General features: G+C 40.9%; 1 protein-coding gene across 26 annotated transcripts in view; it reads left to right on the top strand.

Moving 5' to 3' along the window:
- Window positions 1-31: 31 nt before the first annotated feature.
- Window positions 32-19,393, top strand: part of UBAP2L (ubiquitin associated protein 2 like) — a 43,006-nt gene continuing 23,644 nt past the window's right edge. For 9 of the 26 annotated variants that reach the window (XM_087442626.1, XM_087442657.1, XM_087442583.1 and 6 more), the window contains exons 1-10: window positions 412-487; window positions 4,694-4,823; window positions 6,322-6,399; window positions 7,248-7,358; window positions 10,698-10,899; window positions 11,281-11,394; window positions 11,800-11,845; window positions 12,363-12,475; window positions 16,246-16,298; window positions 17,928-18,013. In XM_087442626.1, the coding sequence (XP_087298752.1) occupies window positions 4,734-4,823; window positions 6,322-6,399; window positions 7,248-7,358; window positions 10,698-10,899; window positions 11,281-11,394; window positions 11,800-11,845; window positions 12,363-12,475; window positions 16,246-16,298; window positions 17,928-18,013 (893 nt within the window). In that variant the 5' untranslated portion in view covers window positions 412-487; window positions 4,694-4,733. Of the gene's footprint in view, window positions 126-401; window positions 488-4,693; window positions 4,824-6,321; window positions 6,400-7,247; window positions 7,359-10,697; window positions 10,900-11,280; window positions 11,395-11,799; window positions 11,846-12,362; window positions 12,476-16,245; window positions 16,299-17,927; window positions 18,014-19,393 lie in introns of those variants that run through there. The other 17 variants (XM_087442664.1, XM_087442652.1, XM_087442687.1 and 14 more) reach the window with 5 other exon arrangements.

Genomic DNA, 19,393 nt, shown 5'->3' with positions numbered 1-19,393 from the left:
ACATGGCGGATGGGGGGGGGGGTGCCTAGCTAAGAAGAACGACGCCTTCCCGCTTCCCCCCAGCACGTGACTCAGGCAGGCAATAGCACCCGGAGCAACGAGTGCGGAGACGCGGAACTACGCCTGTAAGAGGAAGCGGAGATCCTCCGTGGGTCACGTGGTAGAGGCGGGGCCGCTGTGGAGGAGGCGGGGCGGACGCGCGGAGCCGGAGTGAGGTGTCTCGTGGCGAGGCGGCACGCGCACGCTTGCGTGCGCGTCCCTTTTCGCATCACGTGCTGGGGGGACGCAGGAAGGCAAGTGGGAGGGGGAAGGCGCGAGAGCGAGCGCGAGAGGGAAAAGGAGGGAGGGGGTGGGGAGGAGGGAACCTTATATCACGTGACAGGGGCGGCGCGGCCCGGGGTGTCAGTGTGGAGGAGACTGAGGTAAAGTTGGGAGTGCAGCGGCGTTGGCGGCGGCGGCGGCGGCAGCGGCAGCGCGGCGGGGCCGGGTATTGTCCGCGGCCCCTTTAAATCCGCGATCCCCCTTTTACCCTCCCTCCTTTCTCCCCTGTCCCCGCCGTATCCCCCTCCCGCGATAGGCCCCCCCCGCACCGTGTGTTCCCCTACTGTACACCCCCCTTCCTAGTCTTGCGAGCCCTGGCGCCCCCCCGCACCCCCAAGTCGGCTGCCGGAGGTTTTGTTTATGGCTGGGTTCGCGGCCTAGTGGGCCGCGCCAGAGCCGGGGCCTCGATTTGGGAGCGTGGCCGGGGCGGGGCTTGGGGCAGCCGGGGGGGGGGGCCATGCGGCTAGAGCCTCAGTGGGGGGAGAGCGAGAAAGAGCGCGAGCAGCGAGGCCTGGGCCCCGCCTGAGGTAGGACTCTCTCTCTACCGTGGCTCGTGCCTGTGGAGAAAACGAGGGGGCCTCCTCCCTTTCCAGCCCTCTGCGGGCCTCCTCTGATCCGGATCCGGCCTGGTTTGGGGGTGGCGGGGGGGGGGGGGGGAGGGCGATGGGGTGAGCTGCCCCAGACTCCCCCATGTGGCCCTCAGTTTGGAGTGCGGAGGATTAATTTGTTTCGGGTGGGAGGTAAAGAGGCCATTGGCCCGGTGAGCTCCCGATGTGGCGCTGAGCGGGGTGAGCTTCCCATCCTCCACGCGTGGGCTTGCGTCCCCTCTCCGTTCCAGCCTCTTTGTCAGCTCCTCTTGTTATCCTTCCTTCTTTCTCACCGCCCTAGCTCTTGTATTATATTTTTTGCTGGTGTCTTTAGCTTCTTGTTGTCCATACTGTAGTTCTGGGTACCCCAGACAATTATGATGTTATTTGGGAAGCTGGACATTGGAGGCCCCCATGGGGTGTATTACGCTTAAGGGACGTCACTAGAGTATTGGGGTATTTGTTCACTCGTCTCATAATGGGACAGGAATTCCAAATTTCTTCAGACCTTTCACCTTGTGGACAGTCCCTAAATTGCTTTGCAAACTGATGTCACAAATAGGAGACTGCTCCTTTTTCACCGTTCTTGAGATGTGGCCACTTCTGGTGTAGGATGTTACGGAAAGAAAAACACCACAGTAACAGGCCCTTGTTGTTGTTGTCGTTACCGTTTTTGCCTTTGACTGTCCCTGATTATTAGATGGAGAAATCCTTTTTTTGTCTCCTCCCCCTCCACCGCCCATATCCTGCTTCGGGGATGTGTGATGTGACTTGCTGGGAAGTGATGAGGGTCAGTGACAACCAGCATTACTGGAGAACTAAAACGTTCTGGCTGTGTATGGGTTGATAAAACTGCTTTGAGATCCTACACCATTGTCCTTAGAGATTAGACTATCCCGGTGATTATTTCCGTTGTGAACGGGAAGTATTGCTGGCATGTAAACTAATGATGAAGGGCCTTAAAATCTACCGTTTTGTTTTTGATTTTTAAAGTCCCTCCTTGCTAAATGTGCCCTAACTGGGAAGTACTCTTTTTTTTAAAATTAGATTCAAGTTGATGGAGAAGGGGATGCAGGGGTCATTTCCACAAAACATCTAAGGGAATTAGTTGCTCTGTTAGAGGTAGCAAGCCTTGCCCATCCCAGTCCAGCTTCAGAGTTTCTGAATTGTTTCTCAAATTAGATTGTAAGCTCCCTGAGGGCAGCAACCAAGTCATACTGCTTTTGTGTTTCCTAAAGTACTGGACACACAGTAGATACTCAATAAATACTTGTTATTTATTTTTTTTTCCATAAAATATCTCTGGCTATTTTGTTAAGTAGCTGGTTTTCGAAAAATGGTCAAGGGCCCTCCTGTGTTGAAACCTGTATTTGTTCCTGCACTATTCCCTTGGTCTCCAATACTTCTCATCTATTTCTCTTAAATATTTTTATTTAGATTCCTTGCCTCCACAGTGATAACTCTGGGTATGTGTCTCTGCTTGCTACTAAAAGGCTACTAATTCTGTGCCCTCCAATGATCCATCCCAGATCACTTACTTTTGACCCGCTGAGTGTTGTTACTACCTAGGTGGTAAAATTTTCTTAGTCACACATTTCAAAGCACTTGTAAGAGAGATATGGAAGTTAATAGGAAGTGTGATCAGGAGGATTTTTTTTTTTCCTTAGTAACTATGAGGCTTTCAAGATGACTTTTTAATATATTTACATTGACTGGTAGAGTATATGCAGTCATCCATATAGCTAATCCTGCAATTTATATCTGCAGTATAACTCATGCTCACCAATTGAAATCACACGTGGAGTAGAAAGCAGTCAATATTTGTAAGTTACAGGAGTTGCTACTCCCATATTAGAAACTTCATCTTAGAGCCAATTTTTAAGCATAATAGTTTTCTGCTAGTTTTAATTTTTTTTCTCTGATTTGAATTCAGGGATACTTAGTTAAACAGCACTTATTTTTTTGTAAATTAAGTGTTGAAACTTAACTGTAATGCTAGCCTGGGAAAATGGACTACTGTGTAGCAAATAATCCTGTACTTGCTAGAAATATTTACAGGCCTTTGTGTGCACATGTGTGTAGGGGGAAGTGGTCATGGTTAAAAACTAGCCCTGAAGTTTCCTGAAAAATATCTTGGTGATAGAGAATGTAGAACTCTTAAGTCTTAATGACTGCATCAAAAAAACAAAGACCTATGCAACCTATTGACCCAACTTAGTGAAGAATTTATCCAGAGAAGTCAGCTTTCCTTGTGACCCAAGAAACAGGTGAAATTCACTTCCTTAATAGTTAATCCTTGCATATTTCTTTAGAAGCCCACCACCCCTCTCCCTCAAATCCAGCAATGTCTTCTGGGCAATCTAGAATTACCCTGTATAAAGTTTTATTAATGAAAAAAAATTAAATATAGAGCAGAAAAGTATAAACTTGTCCTCTTCGGAAGGGAATAAAACAATGCAAAGTAATCTTTTATTTTGAGCACTCCATCATATGATGAGTGTTTGTTTACTAAATGCAGCAGCTGAGATTGCATTATAAAACGAAATATGAATGAAGGGAATTTAAATTCAGTAGAATCCTTGCTTGTTAGAAATGTTACAACAAAAACTGTTCTGGTTTTGGGAAGGCCCTGTGTGTTCTGTGTCTCTTGAAAGACTCAACAAAGTCATCTTGCCAGCAGTAATGTCTCAGTTTAAAATGATTTCCCAGAAGCCCTTTCTTCCAAATAAAACTTTGTGCTAGATGCTTTTGGTTTGGGACAAGTTTGAGATTCTCTGTGTATTAAGGTGAGTAGCGGAGGGTAATTACAATCCTAGTTTCTAGGAACTGTGGACTAGGAGACCAACAGAAGCAGCTGCAAAAGCAGTGTGTTGGAATTGTTATCCAGGGAACTGACATTCTGGGTAAAGTCACTGGGGCTAATCCATGCCTTGTTGAAGGCTGTGGAAGCCCCCACAGCATGCTGAGAGATAGAAACTTGAGGGAGAAAGAGGCTAGACTTGAGCTTGTCCTTTCCTAAATGATGGAGGTCACATGCAATTTATGTAAAACAGTTGTAAGGCAGGTAAGGCTGTTTTCATAGGTGGGTTGAAAACAGTAATTTAGATTGTTATTATTTGTTTGGGGTATAGACTAATCCCCTTCCTGGAAGGCTTTTGTTTCCAGGCTTTGTTGATTATCTGTCCTTCTGTCAAAAGGACTTCACATATTTTCACCTATGTAGAAGCTTTTTGATTATTAACGTTGTTTTGCTCTCTCTCTATCAAGAGAGCAGAACTTCATAAAGCCTGCTTAGAAGGTACTGGTAACCAAACAGTGCCCATAACTTTTTAAAAAAATAAAATCATCACTTAACCATGGTTTATACATTTCTTATACAAAAATGGATTTACAGCCATAGTTGCTTAAGGAATTTATCAAACTAAATATGTCTCAAGGAGCCAGCCCCGTGATATAGTGGTTTGGTTTGCGTGCTCCACGATGGCATCCGGGGTTCGTGGGTTCAGATCTCGGGCACGTACCTACACACTGCTCATGAAGCCATGCTGTGGCGACGACCCACATACAAAGTTGGGGAAGATTGGTGACAGATGTTAGCTCAGGGCCAGTCTTCCTCTCACACACAAAAAATTCTTAAAAATTATTAAATATGTCTCAAGAACAGGCGAGTCTTATTGGTTTGTTCCTGTGAAGAAATGAAAGTGGTGAAGGTGCTGATGAAAGAGAGGTTGAAAACATCTTTTGCCCACATTTAACATCTAAACTCTTCTTTTTTAATCTTTCAGTGTTCTACCTTGTAAATACTGTTATTTGTATATACTGTAAATGATGACGTCGGTGGGCACTAACCGAGCCCGGGGAAACTGGGAACAACCTCAAAACCAAAACCAGACACAGCACAAGCAGCGGCCACAGGTAAAGAACCCAAGGGATATGGATCCATGAGTAGCCCTGGTGGTTGATACTGGTTTCCATCCAATGCAGCATCATTCTCTGCTTTGGATTGTTGATTTGGGTTCTTTATTTCTATTTTCTAATCCTTGCCTCTTTTTACTTGGGGGCCCTGATAACCTAATGATGTGTTGTAATGCAACGTGCTTACTTTTTGTTGTTTACTACTGCACTATGAGGCTTGGAAAGAATGAGTTTTGTGCTTTGTATGTGTAAGATAGCATTTCCTTTCTTTCATCTGGGTTGTTTTAGCAATACATTTTTTATTTCCTAGACCTTCCCCTTTGATATATCTATAGCCAACCTTTATCTTGCCACCTTTCCCCTTTCCTTTGCTTTTCTTTTCCCTACCTTGTCTTTTATCTTCCCCTCTGGTCTCACTGAGACCTAATCTGATTTTTCCTTTCCCATGAAGAGTTAGCATCTTTACTGTGTTCCTTCAAAATTAACAAATGAGACACCCTAGAGTATTGCTCAGTTTTAAGGAGTAGATTAGTCTCCTAGGTACTGAGGTTTATGGGGGAGGGAAGTTTTTTGTGTTTTTTTTTTTTTTAAGTTTGATTTAGATATGATCTGTTTTCTGTAACCAGTTAGGTGTTGGTTGTACCTGATGTGAATGAATTAACTTAGTTTTTGTTAGGGTCAGATAAATTGAATGTGTAAGGCTAGAACTTTCGTCTTACTCCTTTTTCTTTCACTTCTCTTTCCAAGTGAATTTCTAGCAGAATTTTAGTACTTAATTTCAATTGGGACAGTAAAATTCGTGGTATCTTTTTTTTTTTTAGATTTTATTTATTTATTTTTCCCCCAAAGCCCCAGTAGATAGTTGTATGTCGTAGTTGCACATCCATTCTAGTTGCTGTATGTGGGACGCGGCCTCAGCATGGCCGGAGAAGCGGTGCGTCGGTGCTCGCCCGGGATCCGAACCCGGGCCGCCAGCAGCGGAGCGCGAGCACTTAACCGCTAAGCCACGGGGCCGGCCCTCGTGGTATCTTATATACATACATTGGATACTCAGAAGATATGCTGAGTCTATCCTTAGACTAAACCTTATGGTATTCTCAGCCCTAGGAATAAGAATGTGGCTTTGGTCGTTGCAGAAACTGGAACAGGGTTTACACGTGACTTTGCAAATACATTAATATGAATTAAGGCCCAAATATTTCAGAATGGTGCTGTGATCCCGAGATGAAAGCCTCTTTAAGTATGAACGTTGGTGAAAAAGCTCCGTGCTTTTTTGGTGATTACAGAGTGAAATAGTGCAGCTTCTTTCTGGTTTTTTTTGTCATTTTGCTGGTTTAAACATCTTAAGTGGTGTTCGTGTTTTATTACTTGGTCATTTGTAATAAGGAGAAGGAAATTGGGGCGGGAGGTGGGGTGGATATTGACTACGTAGGTCCCTCTTATTTCTATAAACTGTTGTCTCTTGATCATGCTTTCTTGAACTTGTCTCAATTTCTAGGCCACTGCGGAACAAATTCGACTTGCACAGATGATTTCGGACCATAATGATGCTGATTTTGAGGAAAAGGTGAAACAAGTGAGTGTATTGCTAATTTGCTGTAAGCTATGGGAAAAGACATCAGGATTAAAGCATAGTTAAATAGTGTAGGTGTCTACCAGGATACTTTCTACTATAGGTATTAGAAGAATTGTGATCTGAAATATGATAGGTTAAGCCAATAAATATGTGCTTTTGTTGTCTCATTTATCATACTCTCTGGACAGTTACTTTGTTCAAAGAGCTTTTATCGTAATCTTTTTTTTTTTTTTTTTTTGTGAGTTAGACCAGCCCTGAGCTAACATCCAATGCCAGTCCTCTTCTTATTTTGCTGAGGAAGACTGGCCCTGGGCTAACATCTGTGCCCATCTTCCTGTACTTTATATGGGACGCCGCCACAGCATGGCCTGACAAGCGGTGTGTCGGTGCGCGCCCGGGATCCGAACCGGCGAACCCCGGGCTGCCGCAGCGGAGCACGTGCACTTAACTGCTTGTGCCACTGGGTCAGCCCCAGCTTTTATCTTAATTTTAACCTCTTGTTTATTGAATGACTTTGTCGATGCCGTTTTATAGCAACTTGGAGCAATTGCGGCACCTAGGAAATGTGGAAATACATGGTATGCTGAAGCCTGTATGCTTCTGGGTTTGACTCTCTATTAGATGCTTTATTGTGTGATTGCTTTATAAATACTTTTGACCCTGTCCTTCATCACAGTTGTTAATATTTTTTTTTTGGAACTAGAATACCAAAATTCACATATTTTGCTTCTTGAAGCCTGGTTCTTTCAGACTCAGCTGGTGTCTTCTCCTTTTTCTCTTCTTCACCTAGTTTCCTTTTGTGGGGAGTGCAAGTTTGTTCATGATGGTTGTTGGTCTTTCTTTTTCAGTTGATTGATATCACAGGCAAGAACCAGGATGAATGTGTCATTGCTTTGCATGACTGCAACGGAGATGTCAACAGAGCCATCAATGTACTGCTGGAAGGAAACCCAGATACGGTAGAGTGCTAATAAAGTGTTCTAGAAAGTGGGTCCCTGGTTGAGAGGCTAGTAATATTCTAAAAATAGCAAGTGGGGTAGCTCAACTTAAAGCAAAGTACCTTGTTCTCCAAATAGAGCAGGGAACTATCTTGGAGATTGTTTGATGCAGGTTGCAAATACTTAAAATTTATGTACAATAAATAGAAGAAAACAAATAAAAATCAGTCTCTTGTAATTGGCCTAGAATAAATTATTCATTCCACGTTAGTGACTGTTTTCAAGACTGGGTTAGTCTGAAGTAGAGGTGCTATTTTTAATAGCCTTAGTTACTAATCATGGAAGGTTTCTGCTCACCTGTTTTATTGCTATTGAACAAAGTCACAAACTACTGGATTCTGATTTCAGGACATTCCCATCAATATCAGCGTTACATTTCACAATACCTTTTCATCACATGAACATATTTCTGTTGAGGTAGCAGAGAAACAAACTTTATAGCCTGTTGACCATCCTTGGAAGTAATAGGGGATATCTTGGAGGACCTCTTGCCCTAGAATTTAGAGTTGCTTTCACCTCTTCCTCTCCTTTTCACTTAATGAGAATCCTCTGTTTTTTGTTCTTGTCTTATCATTGTACCAAACTATAAGTTCCTTAAGAACAGGGATTCTACCTTACTAACTTTTGGGATGTTCCTGCAGTGCTTAGTAGAGAATTTAATTATTTTTTTTGATGAGCAGTGTATCATTTTGAAGTCATTTTCATTTACTTGGTCTTACACTGGGGATCTTTGGTTGGGATAGATAACCAGAGTTCATCCTTAGATCAACTTACTGATGTTACAGTGTCACTTTAGCTAAATGTTGGAGGTTTGTTAGTTTCCTTGAGACAATGGGAAATAATAATGGAAAAGTTCTTTAAATTATTGAATTTAAATTTGTGGCTTTTTCTCTTCAAAAGTGGTCCTGCATTAGGTTTTACATTATTGACCTTATTTGAAAATTATTGCCTGGACAATCAGATAACAGTGCCTTTGGTTCATTTTGAGTTTACTCTAGAATAATTGTCACAAGATTTTTTGGAGGAGGGAGAGATGGGACTACTCATGCTTTTTAAAAGTCTGAATTTTTTTGCACTAGTCACATTTTGTTTCACCTTCCAGCATCTTCTGCCTAGTGCTACAAGTCTGACCTTCCACTGTATCAAAAAAGAAAATAAACTGGCGAATGTAGGCTTATGCCACAAATAAACCAGCTACTAGTGAAACCAGTGGGAAGCAAAGTCAGCTGCCAGGGATGTTGGATGTATTTGGGTGGATGAGATATCAGGAAACTAGCAGTGGCTTTGGGAAAATCATAGTAATTCTTTTTCCTTATAGAACCCATCTGGTGCCAGCAGCTGATGTATACCATAGAGGAGGGCGAAGGTAACAGGTTTCCGAAACTTGCCAGGTTTTGAGACAGACTATCAAAACTCTAAAAGCTAACTGTTTTGAGTCTAGTTTCCAGGGTTTCTGATGCAGATTTAGCTATAGGGTTACTATAACTTATGAATTGAAGCTACTGTGAGTATAAAATGACCCACCAGCTGTAATGGGGAATCAGCTTGGGTTGAAAGAGTAGGCAACAAGGAGCTGCCAAGTCGTAGGTTGATACTTAATCATTTTTTAAAATTATTAATTTAGTGAACTATTTATTGTAGCCTCCTCAGAATATGTAGATATGCTTTTACTATAATTTTTAATTTACTTATTTTGAACTTAAAAAAATTTTTGAGTTGTGGTAAAATATACTTAACAAAATTTACCATTTTTACCCTTTTTAAGTGTACAATTCAGTCACATTAAGTACATCGACAGTGTTGTGCAACCATTACTACTATCCATTTCCAGAACTTTTTCATTTCCCAAACAGAAATTCTATATCCATTAAATAACTCCTCATTTCCCCCTCCTCCTAGCTCCTGGTAACTTCTATTTTCTGTTTCTATGAATTTGCCCATTCTAGGTACCTCATATAAGTGGAATCATACAATATTTGTCCTTTTGTGTCTTACTTCACTTAGCATGTTTTCAAGATGTATCCATATTGTGGCGTGTGTCAGAATTTCACTCCTTTTTAAGGCTGAATAATATTCCATTATATGTATGTACCACATTTTATATATCCATTCATCCAGTGATGGGCACTTGCAATTATTTGGAAGTAAGTGGTAGACATCATAATACTTCATTACCTAAATTCTTTAGTATGTTTCTTTTAAAGAAGGGTACTCTTTTATGTGACCACAATATTATTATCAACCCTGAGAAAATTAATAGTAATATCATGTTATACCTGGTCCATATTCTTGAAAGCTATTAGATAGCTGTTGCTGAGCACCAGGGTCGTTGGTTGTTTTAGATGGTGACTAGGATAGTAAAAATCTGATAGCCTTGGTGTTTGTCCTGGAACTTTAATTTGTACATATTTTCTGCAAAAATGTGTGTAAATCAAGGTATGTGTATACTTAAAACTTTAAATTTATAAAACTCACTTTCCTGGGGAATGAGTGTTTTTGCAAGACTGTTTAGCTTATTTTCCTTACCATAAATTTTCCCTACTACAATCTGGAATGAATCATAGACTATTCTGCTTTGGGAAAAGTTGAATTTGATTCTGTCAGTTTAGGAAGTATAGGGAGAACACAATGGATAAAACCTGGAATGGAAAGCTTCCTATAGTCAGCGTGTCTCAGGGCCTGAGCTTTGCTTTCCTGATTGCTATTTGGTCGTCTATTAAATGAAGGAAATTGGTGTGTGTGGAGGGGATTTAGGGGGAGTGGGTATAGTTGTTTTCCTGCTAAATTCTGGGTTGCTTGATTAGAGAATGTGCCTAAGAGTCAAGTGCTGCTCATTCATTCTGAATTCAAAGTTAACTTTTAGAAACTTGCAGTTCTCTTTCTTGTTTTATTTGACATGAATAAGACTATAAAAAGTTGAGAGTCACTGAATCCAAAGGGAATTAGTTTTTTTCAGTCCAGGAAACACTTGAAAGATAGGGACCAGTAACTAGGTCCTTTGACTAATATGCCAAGTGACTGAGCTGAATAGAAATCTTGGTGATCCTTTTGGAAGTGATCCCTGCAATCCGTTAGCTAGAAGCACCTCCCCTACAAAAAGGACTTCAGTTTTGCAGTGATAGGTATAGAATTTGTTTTGAGGTTCTGTGTGTAACCTCCACTTAAACAGAAGTAAACTAGTAGAAGTATCTTAGCCATGGATGCTGAGAGGAGAATGGTTAACAGTTGTCCCAGCTTTTATCTCAGGTTTCCTGATAGCAGTCCATATTAATTAGACATGAACGCTCTGCCCTTCTTTAGCATTCCTGGGAGATGGTCGGGAAGAAGAAGGGAGTCTCAGGACAGAAGGATGGTGGCCAAACCGAATCCAACGAGGATGGCAAAGAAAATCGAGACCGGGACAGAGACTATAGTCGGCGACGTGGCGGGCCACCAAGACGGGGGAGAGGTGCCAGCCGTGGACGAGAGTGTATGCATGGGGCTTTAACAAAACCAGCTGTGGGTCAGTAATGTCCAGACTTCAGGGATGTCAGGGCCCTGCTAGACTGGACCTAGTAACCATTGTATCATCCTTTTGATTTTTTTTTGCCATCATCTCTTCTGAGACCTTAGTGTCTCACGTGTAGCCTTTTCTAGCTACACGTTTGGCATGAAATTACCCTGTAGTCATTTGTAAAGTTGTTTGACTTACAGCTCTCTGTTGTGGTTCATCACCATTCCCCTAGTAACCGTCATGTCCCATCCTTCCAGCTCATTTTCTCTTCTTTGTTTTGTCTCCTCACTACCATATATACATGCTGTTTTTATATTTTTATGTATCCTATTGACTCTGCTGTGGCCATCTCTGTGTGTGTGTGTGTTTGTTTTTTCTTCCTAATTTTAGTTCGGGGTCAGGAGAACGGATTAGATGGCACCAAGAGTGGAGGGCCTTCTGGAAGAGGCACGGAAAGAGGCAGAAGAGGTCGGGGCCGAGGCAGAGGTGATCAGTTTGTCTGGGGTATGAATATTGGGGGCAAAGTACTCTTATTAGTTCTGTAGGAGTTTACTTTATTTAAAAACAAATAAATTCATAGGGAGTCTGGTTACGTTAATTTTTGAGATGTCATGCAAATTCTAGAGATTGCTGAGTGGACAGTGGGAAAGAAGGTAGATGTCAATTCCTCTAGTCTTTGTTGTTGATATTACTGCATTTGCTTGAGGACCCAGCAGTTTGATCAACAAAGAACAATCTGTCAATAGTAATGATTGTCCTACTGTGTTAAATATTAACTGATGTGCTACGGAGTGAAAGAGCATCTGATAATCAACCACTTAGTCTTTCCAGAGCTACGTCAGTTGGCAAGGTAGTTTTATATCAACTTCTAAAATATGTCTCTCTCCCTCTCTTTTTCTCTTTCGTTAGGTGGCTCTGGTAGGCGGGGAGGAAGGTTTACTGCTCAAGGAATGGGGTAAGTTTCATTGATCCAATGTCAGAGTCTTCTATTTTTTTCCCCTAAGAGTCACCATAATATGTTAGAGTGGCTAATATCCTGAGGATAATAGAGGCAACCTTAACCAAAATGTGATCGGAAAGATTTCTAGACTATTTAGTCAGAAAGGTGTGTAGACTTAGAGTTTATTTTTTAGGGGTAAGCGTTTACCACTGGATTGTTATCTCTATCTCATAGCTTCATTTGAATGCATATACTTGTAATTTTTCCAAAATCTTCATGTGGATTTTATTGTGATTATTGGTATTCTAACCCAAAATGGATAGTGTATAAATTGCAATTATGCCATGAAGTTTTAGGTAGGCTGATAAGTGAGGAAAAGTAGACAACATATAGGATTATAGAATGGGGCCATGATTGATCTGTACTAGGAAAGAGACAGTCAAGATTCTGACTGCCCTCCTCTTCAAGTTAATTTTTGCTGGTGCTACTTAGAGGTCAGAGACTCTTCTAAGCTTTTTTTTCCCCGCATCAGAACCTTCAACCCAGCTGATTATGCAGAGCCAGCCAATACTGATGATAATTATGGCAATAATAGCGGCAGTACATGGAACAACACTGGCCACTTTGAACCAGATGATGGGACGAGTGAGTGACCATTTATTATTTGTTTCTTGTTTCTGGGAAGCTAAGGAAATAATTTTTTGAGGTTATAGTTACAGAAAAAAGTAGAGGAATTGTTTTTGGGTGCAGAGATGGGGGAGAAAAGGATGGCAATTGAAGTACTGTATGTTATCTTTACTTGCCTATAATTTGCCTATGGGCAAATTATACATGCTATTTTGCCTGATATTCATCACTGTTTTATGAAATAGATACTATTTATCATCACTTTCCAGATGACAAAACTTAGATTAAAACAACATTTATGAAATTTGCTAGTATTTGAACTCAGAGTTGTTAGACTCTAAAAGCCCATGCTGTTTCCATTATGCCATGTGGCTCCAACTGTATTTCTTGGTGTTGCCGTTCAGGTAACTAGCTTTGCCTTTTTAAAAAATATCCAGAATTAATTAATCAATCAAGCCACTACTTGCAGAGATGAACAGGGCTCAGGATCAAAGCCCACTGTTACTTTGTTTTCTGGTACCGAGATAAGAGTATCTTTTTTCTCTTCATTTTTGGGAAATCTCTATCGGGGCAAGAAGATTTTCTAGCTCTCTTTGTTGAACAGTCTTCTGGGTGTAGTAGAGTATTATAGGGTTTGCATAAGGTTGCATTTTTTGTTAGCTGACTTTGGTGCCTGTATCTAGGTATGGTGTATATGTTTTAAGGATATGTTAGGCTTGTGGGATACACCAAGACGTGTTTGGGAGTAAAAGATAGTTTTACCACTTTAAATAAGAGCAATCTCTGGGCTCCAGAGTACTTTCTTCTTGAGATCAGCTGCTCTTTCTGGCTGAGCCCAGTGCATGGAGAGCCTGAGACTTGTTTCCTCTTACAAAGGAGGGATGAATTAATAGTAGAGCATGAAATAGGCTCTTTGACTCCTTTATCCATTTAAATTTGCTTTGTCCCTTTTCAGAGATCAATGATCTTTATCTCTCTGTCTTTGGCACAAACAGCTTCTCATATAGTGCCCACAAGATGTTATACCTTAGGTCCTAAATGTTACTTGCTTTTTGTTCAGCAGGCTATTTTATAAATTCATTTTGAACACAGAAGGCTAAAGTTTAGTTATTGGCAAGAGAGAGATCTTTTTGAATTTCCTTGACCATTTGGCAATGAAATGTTCTTTTCTGTTTTAACTTACTATACTTTGAAGGCATTAGAACTGCTCTTCATTCATCTCTTGATGGCTTTGTAGAGGCAGTTGTAGCAGTCTGAATAACAAAAGTTACTATTTTTGAGCTCTAGTTTATTCTTGGATATTTGGCTTTTTAGCATCGACAGAAAAGATGATAGAAGTTGAGGGATTTGTTTTCAGTTATGGATAGAAAATCTGGCCTAGAGTCCCAGTCCTAGATTGCAAGCCTTAGCTGTTTTCAACAAGGATCTGGTTGGAAAAACAGGGAATGATGGATGAGGTTGTGTGTTTATTTCTACTGAGTAGAGAATGGCAGATTTGGGAGGCTAGAATCAAAAATCTGTGATTTGTTGGCTGAATGAAAAATTGTGTGATGCTGCTGTCATCTTGTTAGTGTGAAAGTGTTAGGTATAGCTTCATGCATTCCCATCATAGTTAATTTTACGATATGAACTTACCGTCATGCATAGGATCTCTCTTTGTGTTTTCATGATAGCAAACTTCAAATTCCCTTTTTAATTTTAAAAGAAATTCAAACCTACCCTTAAAATATCCACAGGTACAGCGGGACTTGTGTATTGGGGGCAAACATTCTCATTCACAAGCAAAATTTCACTGGTTGTTTTTTCTTTTCTTTTCTTTTTTGTTTCAGGACTTGATTTCTTTGGGGTTGAGGGGTCAAATTATCCCTGAAAATTTGAGACTGCTCCTGGTATGATTCATCCAGGCGCCTAACTGCCCCGGATATTTTTATAGATTTTTATGAACCGAAATATCTGTGGATATGTCATTTTCCTGTCTTCCTGCTTTTTCTGTTTCTGACTTTTCCTCTCATATTCTGTGCCCGTTTTTCCTTCTTAAAAAAATTGTTCGTTTAATGAATATTTAGCATTTACATCGGCTGTACTTTCTGCTGATGGAATAGAAGCCCTAATTTGTTGTTCAGAGCATTTGCATTCTTTCTGTTCCTTAATACTTCCTCAGTATAGTCCTTTTCCTCAGCTGTGACCACACATGTTATGTAGGAAAGTTTCAAGTAGGTATCTACATTCTTCCTTTCCATCACAGGTGCAGCACCAGAGTGCAGAAAAAAAAATTCTTGCGTTGAGGGATAGCCTCTCAATAGTAGATAACTTTTCAGGTCACTTCCAACCCCAGGATGCTGTGTGTGTTAACCCAGATCTTGGGTTCCATTTAGCCAGGGTGGGATGGAAGTCAGAGGGGAGGAAGAGTGGTATCACTGGAGAGGGAGAGAAGAATGTGGTTTGTAACTTGTCTAAACTGAGATTGGACTTTAGTTTGATTTGGAGAAAATTGTCGTTATTAAGTGGTTTGGGATTTCCCTGGTGCAGTTTTAACATTGTCCTGGGAAAGGCATTACAGCGAACATATTTTTCTCTAGGAAATAGAATTTTTCATTATCAAATGTTTAGATGAATTTCAGATGGGTTTTGTAGGTGTTAGAATATTTCTCTTCAGTGACAATGAAATATCTGAATGCCAGACTTGGATTCTTTCATTCTTGTAAGCTTTCTCCATTTGAAAAGAAGGCTTTAAGTTATTCAGTATATGCTGCTGTTCTAGAGAAGAAAATGAGTGTTCTGGCCTTTTCTGCAGATAGGTTCTTATTTTTTACTGTGGTCCTTTGGTTGAAGGGACGAATCCTGGGTCTCATAGAAACTCTCAACCGTATTCCTTAAGAAAGGGCAGCTTCCCTTTCTGAGGATATATGTATACATGAAGCAAAACAAGGGCAATGTGGAAGGTGGTTTGATTGCTCATGGACCTGTCCTGTGGAAACTGTGTCCTAACTTCGTTATTACCAACATGAGGATAGTGTACACCTCCATTGTCTGCGCCATGACCTCAGCAGGTCAGATTTCATGTTCTGTGTGATTAGGATTAGGGCAATAACTATCATACATATTTGATTTTTCAGTCTTGTCCAGTGTGTTCCAAAAAGAACAGATCCATGGGGGAGTTCCTTATAGTTAAACCAATAAGATCCATAAACTTGACTTCTGCTGAGTATGCATTTTTAAATTCAGTTCCAATAGTAGATAGTTGTCGGTACCCTCAGTTTGGATTTCAAGCCTTTTCGTCACTGCTCTTTCACTATCATGTGGCGACTGTTTGTGTTCCTCTATCATTGTTGTCATCTCTCTTCAGACTGCCTGCAGTATTATCTTTTAGCAGATCGGTAGGTATAGTTTGTGTGTTCTGGTTTGAATTGGCTGCTGCCATTTTACTGAATTGACCACTGAGTTAGAGGGCTGAAGGGCCTTAAAGAGATTGCCTGGAGCATTGCATCCGTTGGGATCGCTGGGGTCTTGCTGTCTCTCGCGTTTTCTATCTTTCTTGCTCTCTTTGCTGTTACAGCTGTGTAACAAAAATGGAAAGTAGCTGTGAAATCATAATCTTTTTAAAACCCTGGTGATCTGAGGTATCCCTTTCAAAATAGTCTTTTCCTCCCTCTGAAGCCCAAGAATCCCTTCTGATTACTAAATTGTGGTTATACTTCTGGCTGCCAAAATGTTAATTCATTAGTGTTTTCTGCTCATGCTTTGTACTGGCACTTAAAATTACTTCACTGTTTTTCCTTTATTTCCAGGTGCGTGGAGGACTGCAACAGAGGAGTGGGGAACTGAAGATTGGAATGAAGATGTAGGTATTTCCAGGTCATTCCTCATTAGTGCCTTCTATCCTTAAGTGGTGTTTAGGGATAGAAAATGGGTATGTTTCTACCCCTCAAAATTCACCCTTAAGATTCTGACCCAAAACTTTTACATCCAAAATAGTGTTCTGAGCCAGAACATTTCACATATGTTATATGAAGGAGACTGGGCATGAACAGGACTCTGTGGAACCAGACTATGGAAAGGGCAAGTGCACTTGTGTAAGTCCAATATCTGATTGTCGGATTTATCCCAAGAAGAGATGGTGGTTGGGTAGGGCACCGGAAATGGAGTTAGGCAGGTAGTGCATTGAGTAACAGCTGCTGGTGGCACATGACTCTACTTGGAGCAATTCCATTATGTAGTTCACATTCAGGCTTTGGTGTATGGTCCTGTAATTGGCTTGAAGGTGGGTACAAAGGAGAGTTACAGTACCAAGTCCTGAAGTTTATAATCTACTTGGCTCTGGAACCCTTTTATTTATTTGAAGCCCAACTTTCTAATTGTAATTGAGATGAATATGTAGAATTGGCTATCTTCCAGCTTGACTCAACGTGGAAACCTCGTAGATGGGTGACACAAGGTGGCACATGAGCAAGCTCTGTAATTCAGTGGAGTGGTACCTGAGGACAAGAATTTTGCTAATTCCTGGTCACAGTCAAGCTTTTGTTGTGAATTATAGTTTTCAGTGATCACGAATGAACTCTTGTTTTAACATTTTAAAATCTACTTCTCTATACTCGTATATATTCAGGCAAGACAGCTTTTATGGTAAGAGGAAATGATATGTCAAACTGTTTTGGTTGCCAGGCCTGAGTTTTTAAAATTTCAGATGCATCAGCATCAGAGGGTGATTACTTTCTATTGTAGCTGAGCTAGACTGCCTTGTGAATACTTTCTAAGATTTGACTTGTCTGCTTAAGCAACTTTCAGAGAATGATATATTTGGGGGAGTGGATTCCCTGTTTTTAGAGGAGAGATTTTAATCCAAAAATAAAAACAAAACGGGACAATGTCAACTTTTGAATAGTAGGAAGAGTTATTCCCTACAATTGCTTACCTAATTTTAGTGTCTTAGAGTGGAGAGACTAGGTGTAATAAAGTCAGTATTAAGGCAAAAATTGCATATAGTTAAAATTATCCCTGAAAAGACCTTAACTCACCAGCACTTGGGTCCTAACTGCTCAGAAGCCAAGAATTCACTTATTATATTTCTGTCTTCATCTTGGCTGTGATCTTTGTTTCTTTGAGAGGAGTAGTGGAAGATAAAGTATGGTTTGGATGGAGGTGGGAGTTGGGAACTGTAATGGGAAAATATAGAGGCGTTTTCTCTATTTTTCTCTCTTGCATGTATATTCACCTTCCTTTAAGTTCAATGTGCATATTATGACTCCACTATATTTTATTGGGTTTCTTGATTCTACCTCTCTTTTGATAAAACCATTGAACATACATAGAAGGGGCTTGAAGGTCAATCCATTCAGGATTCCTCAGGGTAGACAGTTCTCTGTTTTAAGGGATTTCTCTTTTTCTTGATGTTAAATTTCCCCTTACCTATGCCAGGTTTCTGACCATAACCTGCCTAACACCAGTAGTGACTAATTCCTCTGTTTTCTAGCTTTCTGAGACCAAGATCTTCACTGCTTCTAATGTGTCTTCAGTGCCTCTGCCTGCGGAGAATGTGACAATCACTGCTGGTCAGAGGCAAGTGTGTGGTAAAATTCACTATCTTTTCCCAAAGGGATCTGCTGAGATAGCTGTAAAGAAGAGTGGCACTGGACCTTAATAAGCTCCCATGGTGTTGGTAGTGAGAACCAGATCACATTAGGGTCCTCTTTAGTTGATAGATTTATAAGAGTTGATACTAATTAATCTACTGAGTAGAAGTCTATATATTACAATTTTAAAGTTGATTCTCCCAAAAATAGCCCTTTGATTACATAGGTCAGCCTGTCAGCATCACATGCATTGATTAAAACTTAACATGATGTAACTTGTCTTGTAGTCAGATGGAAAAAAAGCTAAAAGCAGGAATGTTTTCATTCATTTCTGAATTTGCAGAACTGTTCAGTAGCTTCTTCTCTTGCTTTATAATTATGAGCTTTGTCCGTTGAGCCCACTGAATATAGTGATCATTTTTTTCCCTAGGATCCGGCTAATGAACTTTTTAGAACTTGAACCTAGGTTTTGGGGTCAGTAGAGGGAGAATATCATCAGGGAATATTTTTATTCTCTGAAAGCCTCTTGGATTATTTCTAGGCCTGGGTATGATAGCTGTTGACTCAGAATGTCCTAAAGAGAAGTGTGATAGGAGTAGGATGTTAGAGATGGCATTATCAAAGGTAATGTGTGTTTTTTTCCTGACACCAAATACCTGTTATTTTTCCGCACCAATTCTGCAATTCTTTCACACCAACTAGGTGTTCAACAATTCAATTCAATTCCGACACTAATTATCCAGAGTTAGCTCAGGATAACTAGGTGAGGGCCAAGTCCCACAAGATGCCCTTGCTTCAGCTGCAAATGGCTACCCAGTCCACCCACACACTTCTGCCCAGCTAACTACAAATTGGGGGTTCCCACAGCCCACTCCTCAGGTTCAATAATTTGCTAGAACAACTCACAGAACTCAGGTAAGAGTTGTACTAGCTATTACTGGTTTATTAATAACCAGTACTCAGGAATAGCCAAATAGAAGAGATGCAGCCAAATGGAAGAGATGTGTAGGGCAGGGTATGGGGGGTGGGGTACAGAGCTTCTATGCCCTTTCTGGGTGTGCTGCCCTCCAGCACATTGATATGTTCAGATATGTTCACCGACCTGGAAGCTAACTGAATCTTGTTGTTCAAGAATTTTTGTCAAAATTTCATTGTATAGGGATGATTGATTAAGTTATTGGCAATTGAATTCAATCCCCAGCTCCCCTTCCCTCCCTAGAAGTGTGTGGAGTGTGGTGGGGCTGAAATTTCCAACTCTCTAATGACATTCTTGGTGTTTCTGGTGACCAACCCCCTTCCTGAAGCTGTGTGGTTTGTGGGGGAGGGTGGGCGTTGGTCAGGCACTGAGTAACCTCGTTAGCATAAA

Source organism: Ceratotherium simum, chromosome 2 (assembly GCF_057802395.1).
Source record: "Ceratotherium simum simum isolate JZ-2026a chromosome 2, ASM5780239v1, whole genome shotgun sequence".
Taxonomy (NCBI): domain Eukaryota; kingdom Metazoa; phylum Chordata; class Mammalia; order Perissodactyla; family Rhinocerotidae; genus Ceratotherium; species Ceratotherium simum.
The sequence above is the reverse complement of the archived record's forward strand: the minus strand, read 5'-3'. Positions and strand labels throughout refer to the sequence as shown.